The sequence below is a fragment of the Salminus brasiliensis genome, chromosome 6 (assembly GCF_030463535.1).
Source record: "Salminus brasiliensis chromosome 6, fSalBra1.hap2, whole genome shotgun sequence".
NCBI classification, from domain to species: Eukaryota; Metazoa; Chordata; class Actinopteri; order Characiformes; family Bryconidae; genus Salminus; species Salminus brasiliensis.
Window position 1 is genome coordinate 18,376,020 of NC_132883.1, and position 20,071 is coordinate 18,396,090.

The 20,071-nt window shown below is 40.8% G+C and overlaps 1 protein-coding gene across 3 annotated transcripts in view; it reads left to right on the forward strand.

The window, feature by feature from the left end:
• Nucleotides 1-20,071, forward strand: part of grid2 (glutamate receptor, ionotropic, delta 2) — a 574,752-nt gene that overhangs the window by 65,796 nt on the left and 488,885 nt on the right. For all 3 annotated transcript variants that reach the window (XR_011979819.1, XM_072681911.1, XM_072681910.1), the window contains exon 2: nucleotides 3,369-3,524. Coding sequence is in view for 2 of the 3 variants with exons in the window: in XM_072681911.1 (XP_072538012.1) it covers nucleotides 3,369-3,524 (156 nt within the window). In the remaining variant the exon portion in view is untranslated. The remainder of the gene's footprint in view (nucleotides 1-3,368; nucleotides 3,525-20,071) is intronic.

A 20,071-nucleotide genomic window follows, 5' to 3' on the forward strand; every position in this document is an offset into this window, starting at 1 on the left:
TTAATGTCTTTTTGCCATACTGCCCACCCTTATTTATTACCCTATTTTTGAGTTATGGGCCTATGAGATCCTTTCTACCCTGCACACCACTTCACTGCACCCCATCCTCCTCCCACTTTCCTTTCATGCAGTATGGTCGACAATGGTGATGACTGTGGTCAGGTGGTTCTCGAGAAGTGCTCAGGAACTGTTATTTGACTTGGAGCACTTGTGAAAGGCAGAAGGCAGATTGGTCAGCCCTGTGCCTCCCTGGAAATCATAACACATGGGACACTAATGAGAACAGAAGAGAGAGGCGGGCAAAAGGGGAGGAGGGAGGCCTCAGACACAAATATCAAAGAAGTGAGGGCAAAGGCTTGATTGTAAACTGCATTATGATGTGATTGGTAGGGGGGCACTCTTCAAAACCACTCGTTCATTAGGGACTGCATAAATGGCCGCTCTTCAGTGGTGATGACTAACACTTTCTAGGCATTTAAACGCATCAGGCCAAAATTGACTTGCTGCCCACTTGTGTAACTGATACAGACATGGATTTCTGCTGCATGTTTACTAAAATAATTTGGTAACAGTCCAGAATCTAGAATTTGTTAGCAATGTTAGCCTAGCATCTCCCATTGCAAACTAAAGAAGCCCACATCAAATAGCAAATCTGTCTTGGCTCATGTTAGATTTGTTTTTCACCAAACTCTTCCTTTAACATCCTATGTTCTGTGACTTTTATGACACACCCAGGATTAATAATGCTTATAACTGCATGCAAAGCGTGTTCCATAGTTTTCAAATAAGTTATTCATATCAGTAGGGGAAAAATAGCCAGGAGCTACCAGTGGTTTAAGACTGACTCTGTGTTAATATTTTATGAAACATGGATACTGAATGCCAGTAGTTTCCAGTAGTCCAGGGGTACCCATTCTTGTACACATACAGTATAGAAACGGCCCTGTTGTTCTGGTAGTAATATCACCATGGCAGTGCATGCTGCCATACCGCTATGAGATATGCACCAATGTATTTTTGGCACTCCAACACGTATAAACGCAACATTACACTTCACACATGGCTGTGTGTAGTTCCATTTGTGTTAGATACAAGCTCAGGGTCTTTCATGACATGTGTTACATGTTACATCAGTCATCATCTACAACACATTACATATCCATTTCTGAGACAGGGCACTAAGCTATGAATCTTCCACAGAAAAGCAATGGCAGTAGAATGTGATGCTCATGAATCCACACAACCCAAGATCACCATGTCCAGTGTCAAATATCAGCTAGAGTAGTATGATGCTCTTAGGCTCACATGGTTAAAGAGACTTTAATTTAATTTAATTTCCATTTTAAGAGAAATCTTATACAACAATCTGTTTGGATATATAAGGTAGATTCAATCCCCTGTCCTTGGTATTTCAATCTTAGCTCTGGTGCGCATGTCCCTGACACACCTGACAAACTCTTCAGCTACTTTCAGGCGTTAAACTGTTTTTTTTTTAGAGCAGGGGAATACCTAGCTGTATGCCTGTGGTTCTCTAGGACTAGGATTAAGGACCAGTGATCTAACAGTATCTCCTGTACAACAAGACGAGAAGTAGGAGAAGCTGCTGTTACGCACTACTGCCAGCCGGAGCTCGGTTCAAAATGACACATTAATCAAACGCCATGCAATTTTTCAAAGGTTAATTAAATCTGGCATAAGGATATATATTGGCTTCCATGACTGAGTGAGTACAGTGCCATAGCTAGCTGTTTCTGTCAAGGCCTTGGTCATACAGCATATTTTTATCAGACAAGGTGGGTGGTTGGACTTGTAAATTCAGTCATTTTCAGACATGCTAAATGAAAGGAGACAAATTGGCGGCAAGAGAATCTGTCTTCTGATCTCATAATTATGCCTTACGTTTGAAATCTGATCGTTTTAGTTCGGGTTCAAACCACACAGTGACGCAGATGCCTGAGAGATATATGCTGGGAGAGCCATTCCTTCACTATAGCATTTCACACCGCCAAGGGTGAGATATGGAGCTTTAAAGCACATTTTTGATGCTTCCACCTTGAGTTTTGTTTCTATGGCAACTCAATTCCTGTAGCAGATAAAAGACCAATTATGATGTTTTGCGGAGGATTTGAGACAAAGTAAGTGTCTTTGCGCCGCAGCGGAGGGAGATTTGTCTTGTTAAAGTCCTGACAGCTTTCCTGGGTCTTCGAGAACAGTGGCAGGACTTGGAAACTTCACCGCTGACCATGGGCATCTGGCTTTCCAATGCGATGTGGAAGTTGAAGAATCGCTTTGCAGTCGCCCTGCAGAACGAGAGACATTAGCTGCGTGCTCTGTGTTTGATGTGCTCTGCCTGTGGAGAATTGGTGTGTCTTTTCAAGCTCTGGATTGCACAGACTGTAATCCAGCACATTTAACTGAACATTTGGCCATCTGATGAGTCTATAAACATATGTTCTGAATGACTCACAAAAAATGAATGAGACTCATTTTGTGGGGTTTTTTTGTGAAAGATGTGTCAAATAGGTTGTATATATCATGGTTAACTGTGCACATTGTTGTCACCTGCGTGCACATCTTTGAATTATACCTGTGGCCAGAGAATTGCTGGTGTTGTGCTAAAATTGACAATTCAATACATGAAATGGCCAGTTTATGACTCCATACACTCACAGACAAACTGTGGTATTACTCCTTCTATTAGACCTTCCATTGACCTCTATATAATACTAGCTAAATATTGTATGGACAGCATGACCTTCATTTGGATCAATGCAGTGCCCCTATGTGCCCATAATGTCAGAGAGTTAAATATATATTAGAGATCTGTATAGGAAGGAAATTGAAGCCCAAAGCTCTACTGTACAGGTGCAGATTGGCCATTTTTTAACCCAACCCTGGCATTGTGTATCATTTCTCTCGCACTCGTTGCTGAAACATGGTATAAACAGAACACTGCTGGTTGATGCCACAAAGTGTGCTAAGATAACAGACTTATTTGAGCAGTCTGCAGGCAATGAGGAGGACATCAGGGCTGATTTTTGTTGCCAGACCACCCCAGACCTGTTTCTTTGACTTTGCTTGTGGCCCAACTGCTATCTCTGCTAACTAATCCCAAACCTGCTCTCACACACTGATAGAGAAAGGTAGATTATCACAGTCACAGTGCTTTTCTTTGCGACACAGCACTTAAGTTGATGGAAGGAATCCACTGATTCCTGGAATAAACATTTTTTTTCCACAAAAAGACAAACAAACAAACAAAAAAACAAAAAAAACACAGTGGAATTACAAGGTTGTGATGTGACTGATACAATGTGACAATACATTCAGCAGTTCTTTTGGTAACGACGTCTCCTTGCATGTTTCAGGGGCCATATTTGATGAGTCTGCCAAAAAGGACGACGAGGTGTTCCGCATGGCGGTGGCGGACCTCAACCTCAACAACGAAATCTTGGAGACGGAGAAGATCACCATCTCAGTGGAGTTTGTGGATGGGAACAACCCTTTCCAGGCGGTGCAAGAAGGTAGGGTTCTTCTCTGGCACACACTCCTCTGATTCTTTGACCGAGGTTTTGACTGTGATTTCATTAAGGTTTTATTCTTGGTTTCATGAATGAAACCAGCTATGACCACAACTTTAACCGCATATATGGTCACATTGCACTTTTGCATTACAAATCTGGAATTAAGGTGGTTTGGAGTTTTTGAGTTCTTTAGGTAAGAACACATGTTGTGTACGATCCTGAGGCAGCAGTGAAAATGTGCTCAACAAAATGAATGTGAACGCAGCAGTCCAATTAAAAGCTGCTTAGTTTTTGTGGACAATCTCTTGCAAATATTTTGATCTTATGAAAAATTCATTTGAACTTCAGATGAAACGTGCACACACACATAAAAGGATAATCTGATTATGCAGGAAACGTCTATTATAAACTGTAATTATTTCCTGAACCTCTTTTAAATAGCCCTTTGGAGGCCACTGAGTTGTTTCAAGTGCGGCCGCTGTGGATATCCACTCTCCACACTCCACTGGTTGTTTGGACAGAGCTTGCCATCCTCCAGTTCTCTGTTCTGAACGCACTGAACACTTCGCTTGGTCTTCTTGAGCTAGACACTAGAGGACAGATAACAACTGTTTCTCCGCCACTAAGATTAGACTCAAGCTCAGCGGAGCGCTGACGCATACACTAGCTTTTTCAAATTAGCACTTTTCTGTTCTACCATACTCTGGATAATTACAGTATGTTTCACTTTGGCACTTTTTTTGACACTTTTTTTTTCTTCATTCCCGTCACTTTCACCTCCTGTTCCACGAAGAAGCTTTCATCTTATTGTTTTTAATGGCTTCCAGATAAGACGGTGTTCCCCAACCACTCAAACATTTTTCATAATGGGGAGATCACAGAAATCTGTTGGAGGTTATTCTGCTGAGGACTGTTAAATTGAGGGGTTTTGAACACAGACAAGCATTCACTGATATTCGCTAATCTTGCTAATCAGTCTGGAGGCCTGCTTAACCGCACTCAAAAAGGCAACGTTCATTGTAGATGCTACCCACCGACTTTATCAAAGTAAAAGTCTGCCTTTTGATATCCTGTGAGTAAAGCGAGGGATAAGTATCCAGTCTTAGCACATATTAGGTAGCAAAATGGTTCTCCCTAGATCTCTTGATATGAACAACCCCTGGCTGTTTTACTTCCTTCGCTTCTGTTGCGCTATCCAGAAGACCTATATTTACCTGCCTTTTTGTGGAACATGAGAAGTGTGACTGTTATTGAGTAAGACCTCAGCATACCATGATGTATCCTCAACAGTATTGAACATTGTGGAGCACACAACACACGTCAATAATATTGGCATAAGCTCTTCCAGAAAGCTGCTGAGTGGGAATGGGTCTAAGGTCTATGGCAAATGTGTTAAATAAATAAACAATAATAAGTTAATTAACAATAAATGAATTAACTGATCAATAATTGTTTAATTGTATACTGTAAATATCTATTTTTGTGCTACCTGCAATGCTACCTGCTAATGCTAATGCTAAATGCCTAAGATTTGATCTCTACTTCTGAATGTATTTCTGTACTTTTGATTATTTGAAGACTAACATATTAATAAGACACATTTAATATATATGCCAGCATCAACATCTATTCTCCAAAATGATAACCTTGCAGGAAAATAAAAAAATTACTTAATAATGCATGATAATAATAATAATAATAATAATAATAATTTTTATTATTATAATAATGCATATCTACATCATGCATTTCCTGCATTTCATGCTGTGGATCTCCCGTTCTACCTCATCCCAACAGTGTTATATTGGATTTAGACCCTATCATCTGTGAAATCAGCAGAAATCCAGAACTTCATCAGACTAGTCTACAGCTGTCCAACTTTGGTGAGCCTGTGCTCACTGCAGCATCAGCTTTCTATTCTTGGCTGACAGAAGTGGACCCAGACATGGTCTTCTGCTATCGTAGCCCATCTGCCGCAAGGTTGGATGCGTTGTAGCATTCTGAGATGCTTTTCTGCTCCCCACAGTTGTACTGAGTGTTCATTCGAGTTACCGTAGCCTTTCTGTCAGCTCCAACCAGTCTGCTCATTCTCCATTGACCTCTCTCAGGAACGGTTAATTTACTGAACAGAAATCAGCAGCAGGAGATCAGCAGTTCTAGCAATACTCAAACCAGCCCGTCTGGCATCAGCAGTCATGCCACACTCTGAGTAATGGAAATGGTGTTTTTCCCCATTCTGATGGTTGATGTGAATATTATCTAAAGCTGCTGGCCCGTAGCTGCATAATGAATTCATAGCACTGCTGCCACACGATTGGCTGATTGAATAATTGCTTTAATGTAGGTGTACAGGTCTTTGTAATAAAGTGCTCAGTAAGCAAATATATACACTATATGTCCAATTGTTTGTGGACCTATTGGTACTAGGCATAATGCTAGGCATGGGCTGGAGGGGCATACAGCCCCCCTGCATTGAGGTGGGGAGCAGTGGAACTGTCTTGTCTGAATTGATGGTGCTCCATCGAATATTTAGGTACCAACGCTCTTTTTGTTAATTGTGTCAAATCCTCTTAGCAATGCTCCAAAATCTAGTGGAAAGCCTTTCCTGGACAGTAGGGACAGTTACTCAAAACAAAAGCAGGATAAACCTCACTTCTGTTACAAGTTGTAAAGTTGCCATTTTGGAGATTGGAGAGACAAGGTTACACAAACTGTTACACAGACAACTGTGCTCAAAAACTCTGAGCTCAACATAACAATCATTCTGGTCACTCATCCTTGATAGACCTGCCTTATGTTGATGACCTCTATTATGCTCAGGGCCACGAGAGCCGGCGCTGCTCTCAGAATCCCAGTAATTGTGGCGAGACTGCGATGCTTTTAGCCTCGTCTTATATGGGCCGTGAATGGGCATGCGAGCCATGTTGTGGCTGACCCACGCTATCTAATGGAGAAGACTGCATTAGCTAACCACACTCCCTGCTCTTAAGGACTACAACTCCGTCTGCCGATCGCGGGAAGGCTGTTCGACAGCCTCCTCCATGGTTCGCCCTCCGTTTCTTTCTTTGTTTAAAGAGCCCCCTTTGAAAGGGCCTAATTACAGGTGTACATGTGTTATGGTTCAGCTTGAGTGCTGATGCCTGCGCTTCTCATGGATGTGTGATTCTGGACCTTGTTATACGTTCCTCATTTATTTAAACATCTGTTTAGCTTCCTTTTTTTTTTTAATTTCATGCAAAAGACTCATCACACATCATCAGTTATGTTGGATCTGCTCAAGCTTGGAAACTTCCCAATTGAGCTTGTGTTGTCAGTGCTCTGTGCGCAGCTTTCATTAAACAAATGCTTGTTTAGAATACATTTGATGTCTAGGTACATAAACAAAATATCTAGTTGGCTATTTATTATATATTTTATTATTAACATGTGAAAACTGTGCATTGTTTTAACAAATAGACCAAAAGAAGCCCCAGTACTTTTTTATCATTTTTACTTTGCAACAACCGCAACAGTATACTACATTTTACATCTATTGGAATGTGTTACCAACCCTGTGTTACCAAATATATAATCTGATCAAAAAAGGAGCAGATTTGAGTTTGTTACAATGCAGGACCCATATTCCCATATTTATTAAAGCAACATTATGTAGCAATTGCACCTTAAAATAACAGCCTCACATTCATTTTGATGGTACACTGACTTGTGACAGGGAGAAAGGCATCTCTGTATTTGCCACTCCAGGCCATGATGCTACATTTGCACTATGTAACCTTGGTGAAGTGTTCACAAGACCTCTTACAAGAAACTGCGTAACCTAATTTAGAAACTCTACGCTGTTAGTCCATGTGATTCTTTTACAACTACTTTTATAATTACCCTATTTGTATAAATATATTGGAAAACAATAAAACTGGGATGTACAAAGATTATGACACAATTGTCCAATTTGTTCACATACAGCAAATGAATAGAAATTGGGCTCAAAAACATGAGAAATCTCATATTTCAGCTTTTTAAAGGTTTTGTTCCCTTATTTTCTATTATTTATAAGTCATTTTTACAGAGGTGCTCAAAGCTATGTATACTACTGTATAATCACTGTTGTACATAAATTGTGTTAGTCTCCTTTTTTATCAGCTGCCCTCTAGAGTTACAGATAGAAATAATCCAAAATCACAAGGAAACAATTACACACGTTAACATACAGTAGTGTTCAAAGTTTAGCAATTTGTGCTTTGCTGTGCCACAAACAATGCCTCAAATTCAAAGGCCATGCCTCAAAAACATGTAACCACTTTCTAAAATAAGTTTGTTACCAAATGTACAAACAGATTTGAGTTCGTTATACTGCAGATCCCAGAAGATCATCTGTTCGACACGGGTAAATATTTTGCTTCGAGTTTTGCCAAAGTGATTAAGATTTGCAGCTTGTTTGTAAAGCAGGAGCTGTGCTCTTAGTTTAGTTTGGCAGACGCAGTGAGTGGTTTGGGAAACAGCACTTTTGGATTGTTTCTATGGGATTTTCCAAAAAAAAACTCATAGAAGATAGTGAACAGTACTGGCATTGTGGACATTCCTGTGGTGTCTGTATGTGGAGACTTGGTGTCTTGAGTTTGAGCCAAAGGAGGAGAGGAAAGCAACAAAATGGAACCTGAGCTATCTCAGACCTGTGATCAAAAAAACAACATATATATGATTTCTGCCGTAGGACTTTCAGGTGTTGCTGCCGCTGCATCATAGCGAGTAATTTGTCTGTAAGATGAACCCGAATTGGTCTTAATCAAAACCCGAGTGAGAGACCTTCCCTGTGTCAGCCCCCCTGCCAAACAAAAGCAAGAGAGAGTGCCAGGAAACCTTTCTTTCAATTTGGAGGTGTCAGTATTTTTTTTCCTTTCTTACACACATGCACTGGCAGCTTCACTCGACCAGATTGGTTCCCATGCTGTCAACTCCCCATTGTGTGTGTATGTAAGAGAGAGAGAGAGCTTCCCCATCAGCAGCCTGTCTGATCTTCAGACTGACTCTGACGGCCTCCCTTTGCACTTGCACCTGTAATTAAAGTATGCTTTTACATAGATGCACCTTGTTTTGTCCTTTTCAAAGAGCTGCCAGCAGGCACTCTGCAGGTTTATAGAAAAGGTCAGTGATGGTGAAGGATGGCCTCTGAAGTGACAAGCCCTCCACCTTCATCTACATCTACACAACCCCACTCACAAAGACCACTCTAGTGTTAAATAACTGCATGTAAATTGGAGTTTTTCATAGATGAGGAAGCTTAAAACCATTCCAATAAAATCTAGGCGTAACGAGTGCCAAAAAAGCCTTAATGAACAAACTTTGGCACTCTGTTCGCTGGCAGAGAGCTGAGTTGATTTCAGATCAATTACATTTGAGATCAGTTATAGCACCGGAAAGTATTTCTTCATGTTGTGTTCACACATGTGTACCTGTCTTTTGGGATTTGGGCTTACTTTAAAGCCTGTTTTTAGACAGTTTAAGTCGAAGAACAGATTTGGATCCAGTCTTAGGATAGGACAACACTGTTGTAGAGTTGCATGCAGAGTTGTTGGGCACGCCTGTCCAAATGAAACATTTTGTTAATTAGTGCAAAGAAGTGAACAAATTAATTGACAGGAAACCTCAAATGTGTAGTTTTAAAGCACTGTCTATTTATTTCTTGCTACATTAAGCAAATTAAAAAGTAATTGGGCATTGAAATATACAGCATTGTCCTCTGTAGAGCATTTGTTCTCTTATTTTACCTTAGAAAACCACAAAACATGATCAGGGGGCCCAAAGTTTTGCCAACAACTGAATGTGGTATAGCTAAAATACTTTAGTTTGCTTGGAGTAATACCACAGAATCCCCACTTTTGCTTCTAAATCACTTTTCAGTGGCCTTTTAAAAGAGTCATTTTTGCAAATCATTGCTTACAGCATATCTCCAAAATGCCAACTTCAGAAAAAAAACTCAGTTTCAATGGTAGCCAATAAAAAAAAAATATTCCAAATCATTTGGAGCATTTCTATTGGTGCAGCTGCCTGAGTTGAATTCATTATGATTCATTAGAATTAATGTTAAAAAGTAAAAAGCATTAAAAATGAAAATACAAGGTTTCTGCACATCAGTGACTAAATGGAATTATTAAGGAACCCTAATGTAACAGTTCTGTATCAGTTGAAGGCTTCTTGGCTTTGAAACTATTCATCCTGGGTGACTTTTTATATGAACTGACAGGAAATCCAGTTATTCTCTCATGAAATCTTTTTAGCAATGGAAGCAGAGATTCCAGTGTGTGAGGAGAATACTTTGTGCTCCCACCTGCTCTGACGCCTCGGCTTGGCTAATTGAAAATCCTCTTTGTTTAACTGAAGTATTTACTCACTGTGCAGAATCACCTCAATTTCTGGGTGTAATGAGGCTGGGCTGCAGGTGACATGATTGAGAACAGCCGAAAATGGATCAAGCAGCCTGTTTGGCGGAAGGAATCTCTTCCATTGTTGACTCCTCAATTGAGTTCTCAATTTCGCAAAATGTCTCCGAACTGATTTGTTTTCCATGAGGCATCACGGCTCCGCTGCGCGGGGAAGCGGGAAGTCCGTGGGAACTTTTGAAGTTATGCCGTTTGAAGTTTTGTGGAGGAGGGACAGAAGTAAATCACAGCTTGCTTCCCTCTGAACTTTTGAGGGAAAGATTGGATAAAATAACTGGATCGATGTTTTGCAGTCATGTGCTGACGATCGTTTGCAGAATAACATTTATGAGTCACGGTTGAGCTGTGGAACATTTGGATCCCCACACTTCACCATCTGCAGTCCCTGAGCTATTAAACCAATCCACTACCTCTCTCTCTCTCTCTCTCTCTCTCTCTCTCACTCTCTCTCTCTCTCGCTCTCATGGGAAAGTGTAATGTTTGAGCCCGTTTATTGAGACGAGTCAGCAATGTTTTGAATGGGTTTTACGAAGCGCATGGAGATGGTCTCGGTCTGTAACCTTCTCAGAGCTAATTCCAGTGGTGAGTATTGTAGGACACAGCAGCGTAACTTAGCAACTAGTTCAAAAGAAGGAGATGGAAATCTTATAGAATGCAGCTTCATGGAATTCTTTAGTGACATGCTCCAGTTGCAGTTTATGGTAACCCAGTCTGTACTGCAGCTGCAGTTTTAGTACAATAATAATGTCTGTAATGAATTTTGTAGGCTCAGCAATATCCCATGGTGTTATGGAATCTTGTCGGTATCGACAGTAAAAAAGAAATCAGCATCAGATTTGAAGAGACACTTCTTGAAGAGCTATGCGACAAAAAACGGAATTTGTAACCCTCTGTAATGTTATTCTAGGTTTATTAAGGTCTATTAATTTACACATTTCTATGTTTTTTAAATGTGCTTTTGTAAGGGCTACTGATGAATCAGAATAATCAAATTCTAAACTGGCTTACCGTTATGTAGCAAGGCAGACAGTCAGTTGCTGTGGTTCTTTCACGTCCAAAAAAAGGCTCCTTACAGCAAAGACATGCACAGCTAGCACCGATTCCCTCGCTGGTTAAGGATAAGGGTTGTAAATGCTATAGTGCACCATCTGCAAAGCGCCCTAATATGTCATAATGTAATGAGAGATGCTGACTTCAGACACTTGTAGTTTGCAGTGTGACATTTTAAATTCTGTTTTGGGCCTCTTTCATACGTGGTATCAAAATCCAGTTTATATTCGGCATGCAGGACAAGGAAAATCTGCAAGTCTGAAAAGCCAGATCAGAATTCATGCAACTTTTACGCAATAGCTTCTGTAATGCCAGTGAAGATAAAACCGAAACGTTATGTGAAGCGTTGCTCAGTTGCTCAGTTTAGGAGCCTGAACTGTTCAGATGAATGTCGAATATAGGTCACATTAAAAAGAAGTGTGCAGAGCCTAGAAAACATTAGATTTGGTGAGGAAAATGGAAAAATAAGCAATATACTTAGATGCCAAATTACATTACATATCTCTTCAGTTTATCCCAGCCACACACATTTAGTGCACCATAGTCCTGGAGGAATGTAATTTCGCTCTGCTGTGTACTTGTACTCAGATGGAAGGACAATAAAACCTTCTTTACAGTCTTACTGTATGAGGGAAGGTAAATTACAATGCAAACACAACACCTAGCCCCAGACTTTTTTTTCGGTGTAGGGGGTATTTCATAAGCATGAGAACATATTAGTCCAGAATTCCCATCCTCCATTCCCATAAGTCCCTCCTTCCATTTCAGTGGATATATGCATTGAATGATTTTTCTTCACGCATCATGCTTCCAACACTTCCAATGTTGCGAGGCTAGATAGGAATCATGTGAGCTAAACATATGACGGAGCATGAAATTTCACATTGAAAAGAACATGTACTGTATGCTATCATCACAGACGGCTGCAGACACTGCAGACATTTTAAATGGAAGCACTGGAAACTAAACAGAGCTAGCCACCCAGAGAGGCAATTCTTATTTGTGATGAATTTTTGATGATGGAGCTAGCTTTTTCCTGCTCGCGTTTTTATCATTTTGAGTTTGATCAGATTTACAAGGTGAATTTTGAGGTGAATGAACCTGGATTTCCTGGATTTGACCATGGCAAGTTGTCTTAAAAAGATATGTTCTCTAGTACGTGCAAAATAGAATTTCTCTGTGTATTTTAAAGAGAAGTAACACGCAAACACTGGTAAAGCTGTAACTCCCTCAGTCTATACAGTCCATATTTTGAATACAGTCCATATTTACCACCTTTTCAGCCAACCACAGTTTAGACACCCCCTCTCATATTGCAGTTCTGAGGTGTGTTTCGACTTTTTGAATGAGGCATAATACAAGGCCACCATTCAGAATGCCATTCTAAAGCATAAAGAGAGTTTGGGAAATGGTATTTTAAAAAAGGTGGGCATAAATGCTCTCAATGTTGTAAGTGGACCTCAAAAGAAAATATCAGATATTAGAAAAATGTGTGATATTGGCCCTTTAAGCGCTTTCTCCAAACCCATCACCACTGCACTCTTTCCTTTACCCTCAAGCTCCCCATCCTTCACTGTACTACGTGTTGAAGCTTATGACCCCCAGTGTACCCTCATATCCCCTCCCATGCCGAGCCTTGGTCTTCATCTCCTAAATGCCCCCCCAAGTAAACTGCAGCCTCGCTGAGGAATATCCACAATCTAATTATCCAGCTTCTAATCAGTGGGGGAGGGGGGGGTGGTCTCCAGCAGCGAGGCTGACATTTGTGATAAAGCAGCGATATGACGGCATTCTGCAGCTGACAGCTGGGTAAAGTCCTACTGCCGCGGCTTGATGGCTCCTTAGAGGAACTTGGCCTTGCAAATGGGTTCGTTTGGCACCCCTTCAATGGACAAACTGGTGCTTTCAGAGTCTTTTCCCATGAATGATGGAGGAAGATTTCTTTCTTGCTTTTTGAATGTGGGCAAACGCCACACGGGCAGAATGTCTCCATTGGGCATCACAGGAGAGGCAATGGACTTCCTGCTCCTGCAGAGAGCTGTCCGCTTGAGCTGGGAGCTTGAACTTGGCCGGACCATCGGAAATGATTATAGCTCAGCAACAGGAACCCAACATTCACCAGCGGCCAATAGGGGGAAAATGCTCCTCAGATTGGACGATTAGATAAATGGAGATATTTCGGAGGAACACACTAATCTGTGATGCAAAATAGGAGCAGAATCTAATACAGTTTCCTGTTGATGCACAACTACAGCAGTAAACATAGCCATAGCCTGTGTGCAGTTGCCAGCTTTATTCAAAGAAGACGTTCAACCTTGGCACTAACCCTCGTTCATTAACGAATTAAACTGCAGACAGTCTGCCCATCTGAATCTGCCGAGGAGTAGAGGGATATTTGACAGCCTTACAAAGCAGTCAATGGAATAATGAAATGCATTTGGAACAATACGGCTAAGACCCACTAAAACAGCTTCTCCTCTGTACCTGTGTTTTATAGGCTCTATAAAATATATGGGCCTTCTGGCACTTGCCAAAAAAGCCCTCCCCTTGTTTGAAAATTTTTAATGGCAAAAATAACGACTGCAGTCTGCGCAGCACTAGCAAGCAGATTAGCTTGCCAAGCTTAAAAGTCCAATAGCTAATGTGTTGACATATTTCTCCATTACGTTTTTTGCATTAGCATTAATTAGCAGTGCTGGCATCATTCGCATGGTTGCTGTCATATCAGAACCTTGTAACTTTTTTTTCCTTTGTAACATCCGTTGAAAATGCAGCATTTCACATGGAATAGACCAATAGAAACAGTGCAAAATGACTTATTATAAAATCTCATTACATTAACGTAAAATGTAATGTAACATTACGTCTCCGATCGAGATACAGTGTTGAAGATGACATCATATATGCATAGTATACTAAGAGTGTGTGTTTGTGTGTGTGTGTGTGTGTGTGTGTGTGTTTCTGCCTTTGTCTTCCCTACCTCCCATGTTGCCCTTGTCCAAACACAGACGCTGCTTTCAGCTGTCTGAAAAGAGGAGGTTCAATCACCCTGGGGCTAAAAGTGACTGCCTCACTGAGAGGATGTCTCACCCCACCCCCCTCTCCCTGTCTTTCCCATTCTCTTCCTCTCTCTAGGCACAGCCAGTGCAGAAATAATAACTTTCATCTATTTCCCAGATTTCCTCCTTAACCTCAATCGCGCTCTTTGAAAATCACCCCAATGGATCCTGTCACCGTAATGACACTTTTCAGGCCTGATCCCTCCAACCCGCTGTGAGAGGCAGAATGAGGCACTCCTGACTGGCCTGCCTCTGCTCCACCGGGAACCTGATTGTGAAAACCGGTGGCTGGACTCGCTCCCTCCCTACAAGCACCGGGAAGGAATACAAATCAGCCTGCATTCCACACCATATTGATTAGAATCCCTCTCAGGAATAGTAATAACTCTGACTTTCTCTTATGAGAGGGTAGTCGGCGATTCATTAGGGCTAGAAGGCTGTCTGACTGTTTTCTTTTCATGCCTGTGGTCTGCTGGAATGGGAATGTTTCATTCTGATGCAAGCCGATCCTGTGCTGATTGCTGGAGTCCTCTGAGCAACAAGTAGAGAATTTGCGAAAAAAGCAGAGGCTTCTAGTGCAGTCCTGAGGAAGTCCCAGCGGTAATGCGGCCTGTTTACTTTGTTCCAGCACAATCACAACAGAATCCACTTGTCACCTGAGGTAATTCACAAACCCACTGCCGAATGGAAGCGTTCGAGATAGAACAAAGTGAGTACAGCTTTAAAGCCCGGGCTAGGACTTGTCTGGCGAAGCTGCATGCTGTCTCATAATGGCTTTAAGCATCTCAAGGCTTCCGCCTTTTAGCTCAAACAGTTATATTACATAGTTTCATGTAAATATATTACATCGAGCTAAATTCATTGGGCAGAAGACATTTGCTCAGACAAAGTTCTTCAAAGCTCACTTCCAGTATGAGCAGAAAAATAAATAAATAATAATTAAATAGGGCAACAGTCCACCAGACTCATCAGTCAGTTTTGCTGATTGCCCTGTTTCAACACACCCACTACTGGCAAGACTTTGATGAATTCTTGATGAATGAATGAATTGAATCAAGTGTATTTGAGCAGGAAAATTCACCAAACTCTGCCGATTGCCCAACCTTGACATAAAAGAACCACTTCAGTTCCCTTAAAACCTTTCAGTGCATGCTTAAAAAAATATTTTTAGGAATTTGTTCTGCCAATTATTTTAAACTCTACAGAACTGAATGAACAGAAGCGGTTCAGACTGACCTAGAATGCAATGTCGTAACATTAAATTACATTAAATGTTAGCATTTTCTGCCTTCTTTTGTAAAATTACCATTTTCATTTTGTACATTAGTAAACAAAACTATGACCTTTTGCCTTGTGTGATGCCTGTCGGTTAGTTAAAGCTTTTAGATTTGCATCTCAACAGGTGACCTTATTTCTTATACAGACTGTAAGCTTAATAGGTTGTGAGAGAGAACTGGATTCCTAGAGAGTAAAGCTAGTGAATCACCAAGTAGACAAAATGTAGGATCAAAGATTTTGACCCTGTGGAGGAAATAAGTCTACTAGAAAGCAAAAGGTTCCAAGCTGCCCTGTCTTTCAGTGTGAATAATATAGCTACTATTGATCAGTCCATTCACTTCCGCCCAGGTCAGGCGGTGTATTAGAAGCTGAGGTGGAAACAAATTCCATAAAGAAATCTTTTTTTATTGATCTCCATGTTGACAAGGTGTAGGTCTGCTAAGTCTTCTGTAGGCCTCATCTTACCACCGTTCTCCTGCTGTGTCTTTTCTGCTGAACTGCTTCAACTCTCTCTCCCTCTGCCCGTCACTGTCTCTCTCTCTCTCTCCCTCCCCCCCTTCTTCTCTCTCAAAGGCCAGGATTTAAGTCTTTGGATGTCAGCGGATGATCCCGGGATGATCTGGGTTTTGTGTTGATATGTGCTACTGTGCGCTGTCACTGGCAGTCATTCGGTACGTCCCAGAGGCAGAGTCACTCTCATCCCTTACTCTGTCCTTACTCTAATCTCTGCCTCTCCTCTTCCTCACCTCTTGAGGCAGGCCCGTCTCCCAGTTTGCCAATATGATGGCGTCGTCCATCACTCTGGCAGCCATTTGAATCCCTAGCTGTTGGCGTCTAGGATAGGCTGTCAGTCAGCCTGGCTGAGTTACCGGCCTGATCTTCCTGACATGGGTGGTGTAAATCAGGACCTTGAATAAATGATCAAAAAGAGAAGTCCTACACCTTTTCAGTCATTATCCTTTTATTTACAACATGCCAGCCCTTGAGGTAAAGGGATAAGGCAGGATAGGGTTTATTCCCCCTGGGAAGATTTCAAGGAGATTGCGGATATGGTGGTAAAAATCGACCTGTGCCACAGAGTATAAGTGAGGGGAAAAAGAAAAGTTCTTGCTGAAGCGAGGGAACTTAAGTGCTTTGGCTGTACTTTGCGTGACTCTAGGAAAAGCAAGAAATCAGGGATTTTCTTAGCTGTTGATTTTTTAATAAATGTTGGAGGTAGTCTCCCATGCTGTGTAAGCATATTTAGTGGCAGAAGCTCTTAAGTTACCTAATATGCCTTTAACAGTGTCCATTTCTTCTCGGAAGTTCTTCTTATTTACATATTCACTGTAATACAAGACAGTTGTCTTTTAAGTTTTTTAGATAAGATACATTTCTGATCTTAGTCAATACCAGCATGGTCCCAAAATTTTAGCTGCAGTACCATCTGTGAAATGTATCTGTAATACACTATTAAAAGTGAGGTAATTTGAAGCCATGTTGTAGAGTGTTTTGTATTTTCATTTTTTTTTTTATTCCTGTTCGCCCCTACTCCGAACACCTGGTCCAACAGTGGTTACCGGGACCAGTGAAGGTCAAATGCGTGAATATAACTATTGATTGAATCAGATTAAATTGTATGAGTATAGTAAATAACTTCAAATATGAACACCCAAATAACATATTAAGAGTTATAACACAGCTTTATGTTCTTAACCCCTCAGAAAGCCTATGTGCTGTGTTACAAACTGCCATTACCAAAGAACAGCCCCTGTAGTTACTGTAGTTACAGAGTAATACACCTTAGTGTGTACTAAGCCTTTCTGCATTAGGGGGTTAATTACAGGTTAGAATAATGAGCAATGCAAACCAGTAGGTTAAACGTCATGTTAGTTTAAGTTCACACAGATGGGTGTAATAATAGCACACAAAAACCTGGGTTACTTGATCCAGTTGGATAATGAATAAAGTAACACTGGCTATAACCCAGATAGAAGATGCAAACGCCATATATGAATAACACCTATTTATAATTCTACCTGTGGAATATTAAATGAAACATTGGAGTGAGTGTAGCACATATGAGAAAGAGAGATATAGAGACAGAGCGAGAGAGAGACAGGGAGAGGGTTTGGGATCTCTTTTAGATCTTTGGTCTAACCAGCTAATCCAAAGTGCCCACATGTTGCAACCCCCAACTGAGTGACCCCCCCCTCTCCTCTTTTGGGGCACACTGTAAACCCTTTTTAGGTGGGGGTAGACAAAGCAGGAGGGCAAAATGCAAAGTTTACATGTTTAGAATTTCTTTTAAATCAAATGTTCTGAAAGAATCAAATTTGCTTCTGCGTAGAACCTGTCAGCTGATGGATTTGTGAAGAATCATTATTTTCTAATATATAGAAAGCCAGGTAAACATTTCAAATGTAAGGGCTATTCCTACAACCATAGCTCAAAAGCCAATAACTATTTCAAAGCCTTTATGCTTAAGTGTACCAAAAGGCTTACTTTGCTGGCCTGTCTGCAGGATATAGGTAAACATGTAGGTCTTCAGCCATTATGCAGATTAGAATCAATTCAGAATTGCATTAGGCACCCCTGCATCTGTTTTACCCTCAGCGCTTACCGCGGCTTACACGAGCCAACACTTGGCCAAAGTCAAATATTAGTCTTCCATAAAACTGCCTGTTGAGGAGGTTTAAGAAGTCTCTAAATCCATCAGTGTGTTTTCATTGAAGACGCCTGACACTCCCAGTTTAGCTGAATGGGATTCTGCTCAAACGAGAGGGGGCTGTGCTGCCATTCGTGCTGTACAACCAGTGTTCTTGTCTGAGCCATTCCACTGAGGAATTCGTTCCGGCACGCCAGGCACCAGAGTCCCAAGAGAGAACACAAGGCAAATGTGTAGGTATTTAAATTAGAACCTCCCTGTCTTTCAGTAGGCTTTTAAAACCATGTCTTTCAGGTCCTACTTTGTTTTATGGCAGTAAAGACCATTTACCTCCGCTGCTGGGCTTTTAGCACGGTTGGGAAAGGAGGTGTGGAGAGAAAGAGGGGTCAGTGGAGATTAGATGAGAGGGACTGTCAGATAAGGGAAGGTTAAGGACGTTAAAAAACTCTTTTTTAAATGTCCATGCCAAAAAAGCTGTACGTAAACCTTAGAACCCTTTAGAACCCTTAGAAAACCTGCAGCATTCTGTTTGTGGAAAGTGCAGTGCATGGGCATAGTAGGCCAGGCAGTGTTTTAACATTAATATGTCTAAAGAAAATGTAATATTTTATGTACTACTGTTTTAGAAACATTTGGCTAATCTAAGATGGATTGGTTTTACCAGAAGAGGTCTAGCAATGCTATTTGACTGGCTGAGAAGTTGTCTGTGCAATTTCCCCAAATTACCCCAGATAGCCCAGATTGATACGGCACAGCTTAGACATTCACATAAGTGTTAGGATGGGTCCAAACAAATAAACCAAAAAAAAAAAATCCAGTTAATGTCGGATGAAGCAGCGTTAGGCTAGTAAAGTGGGCTCATTCAACTTACCAAATGTTGCCCAGCAAGACAGAAATAGCACTGCTGTGCAAGAGGTACTTTAATGACATTGCCTTTGCATTCTTCCAAGTCCTATGTAGAACTGTGTCAAGTCATAATTCCCTCCTACCTGGTAGTCTTATTTTCAGTTTTTTTATTTTTTATTACAAACTGCCACTGCCAAGGGAGCTCCAGGTTTGGTGAATTATAGGAGGTAATTTGCTGAGGACATAATATAGTGTCATGTTCTCAAATGGTTTAAAAACATGACTAAAACAACCCCAAAAACTTTGCACAGCATTTCCTGTAAAAATTGGTTTGTCGATTCAACCTTGGAAAATGGTAACAAGCAATTGAACTGAGTTTGTTTAATACTTTGAATGAACCATTTGATTTATTATTTCATTAGTATTAATCGAATTATGTTAAATAGGTCCATTCTTATGACTGCAGTGACAATCTGTGGATTCACAGTCTTCAATGTTGTACTTATCTTCAGTGTAAGGTAACATTAATAACTATGGTCCGACCTGGGTGTGCACCCTCTGATCTCTGAACTATACATGTTATTGATGTTTTTGACCTGTCCCTCAAATTATGCCCTCATCGTGTCACCCCTGCACTGCTTTGGCTCTTTTCATTATTAAAACTCTATACAGCAGACCTCCTCTTTGACACTTTGCTAGCCTCATCTGAACCCATACCTCTTCCTCTGACCCCATTAAGTAGCAAAAATAAAGATATCAAAAAGGTTTCCAGAGCGATACCATAGAAGAATCACTTTTGGTTCCCTGAACAGGTCTTCAAATAACTTTTTATAAATGAGATGTGTGAACTTTTTTAAAGTTTAAGGAACCTATATCAGTTTGCTGTTGTTTTTTTCCCAAGAACCATACGTCCAAGACAGGAACCATTTAAGAACCTTTTCACAACCTTTTCAGAGTGTCCAGTCCCTGTTTAACTATTCGTCTATTCTCCTTTTTCTTTTTAAGGGTAAGCTATCTCTAGTAGTACTTAAGGTTGTATCACAATATTCTTTTTTTTTGCAATACTGTATTGATTCACAATAGCATAGTATTTGCTTCTAATGAATAGTTAACATGCAGAGAGTTATGGCAGACAGTGGTTCATTTAGTGTTGTGTTTAAACCCTGACAGCTAGATAGCAGTGTTGTGCTCTTCAGATCTGTTAGGCCCTCGTTATCGCATTTTTGCTCA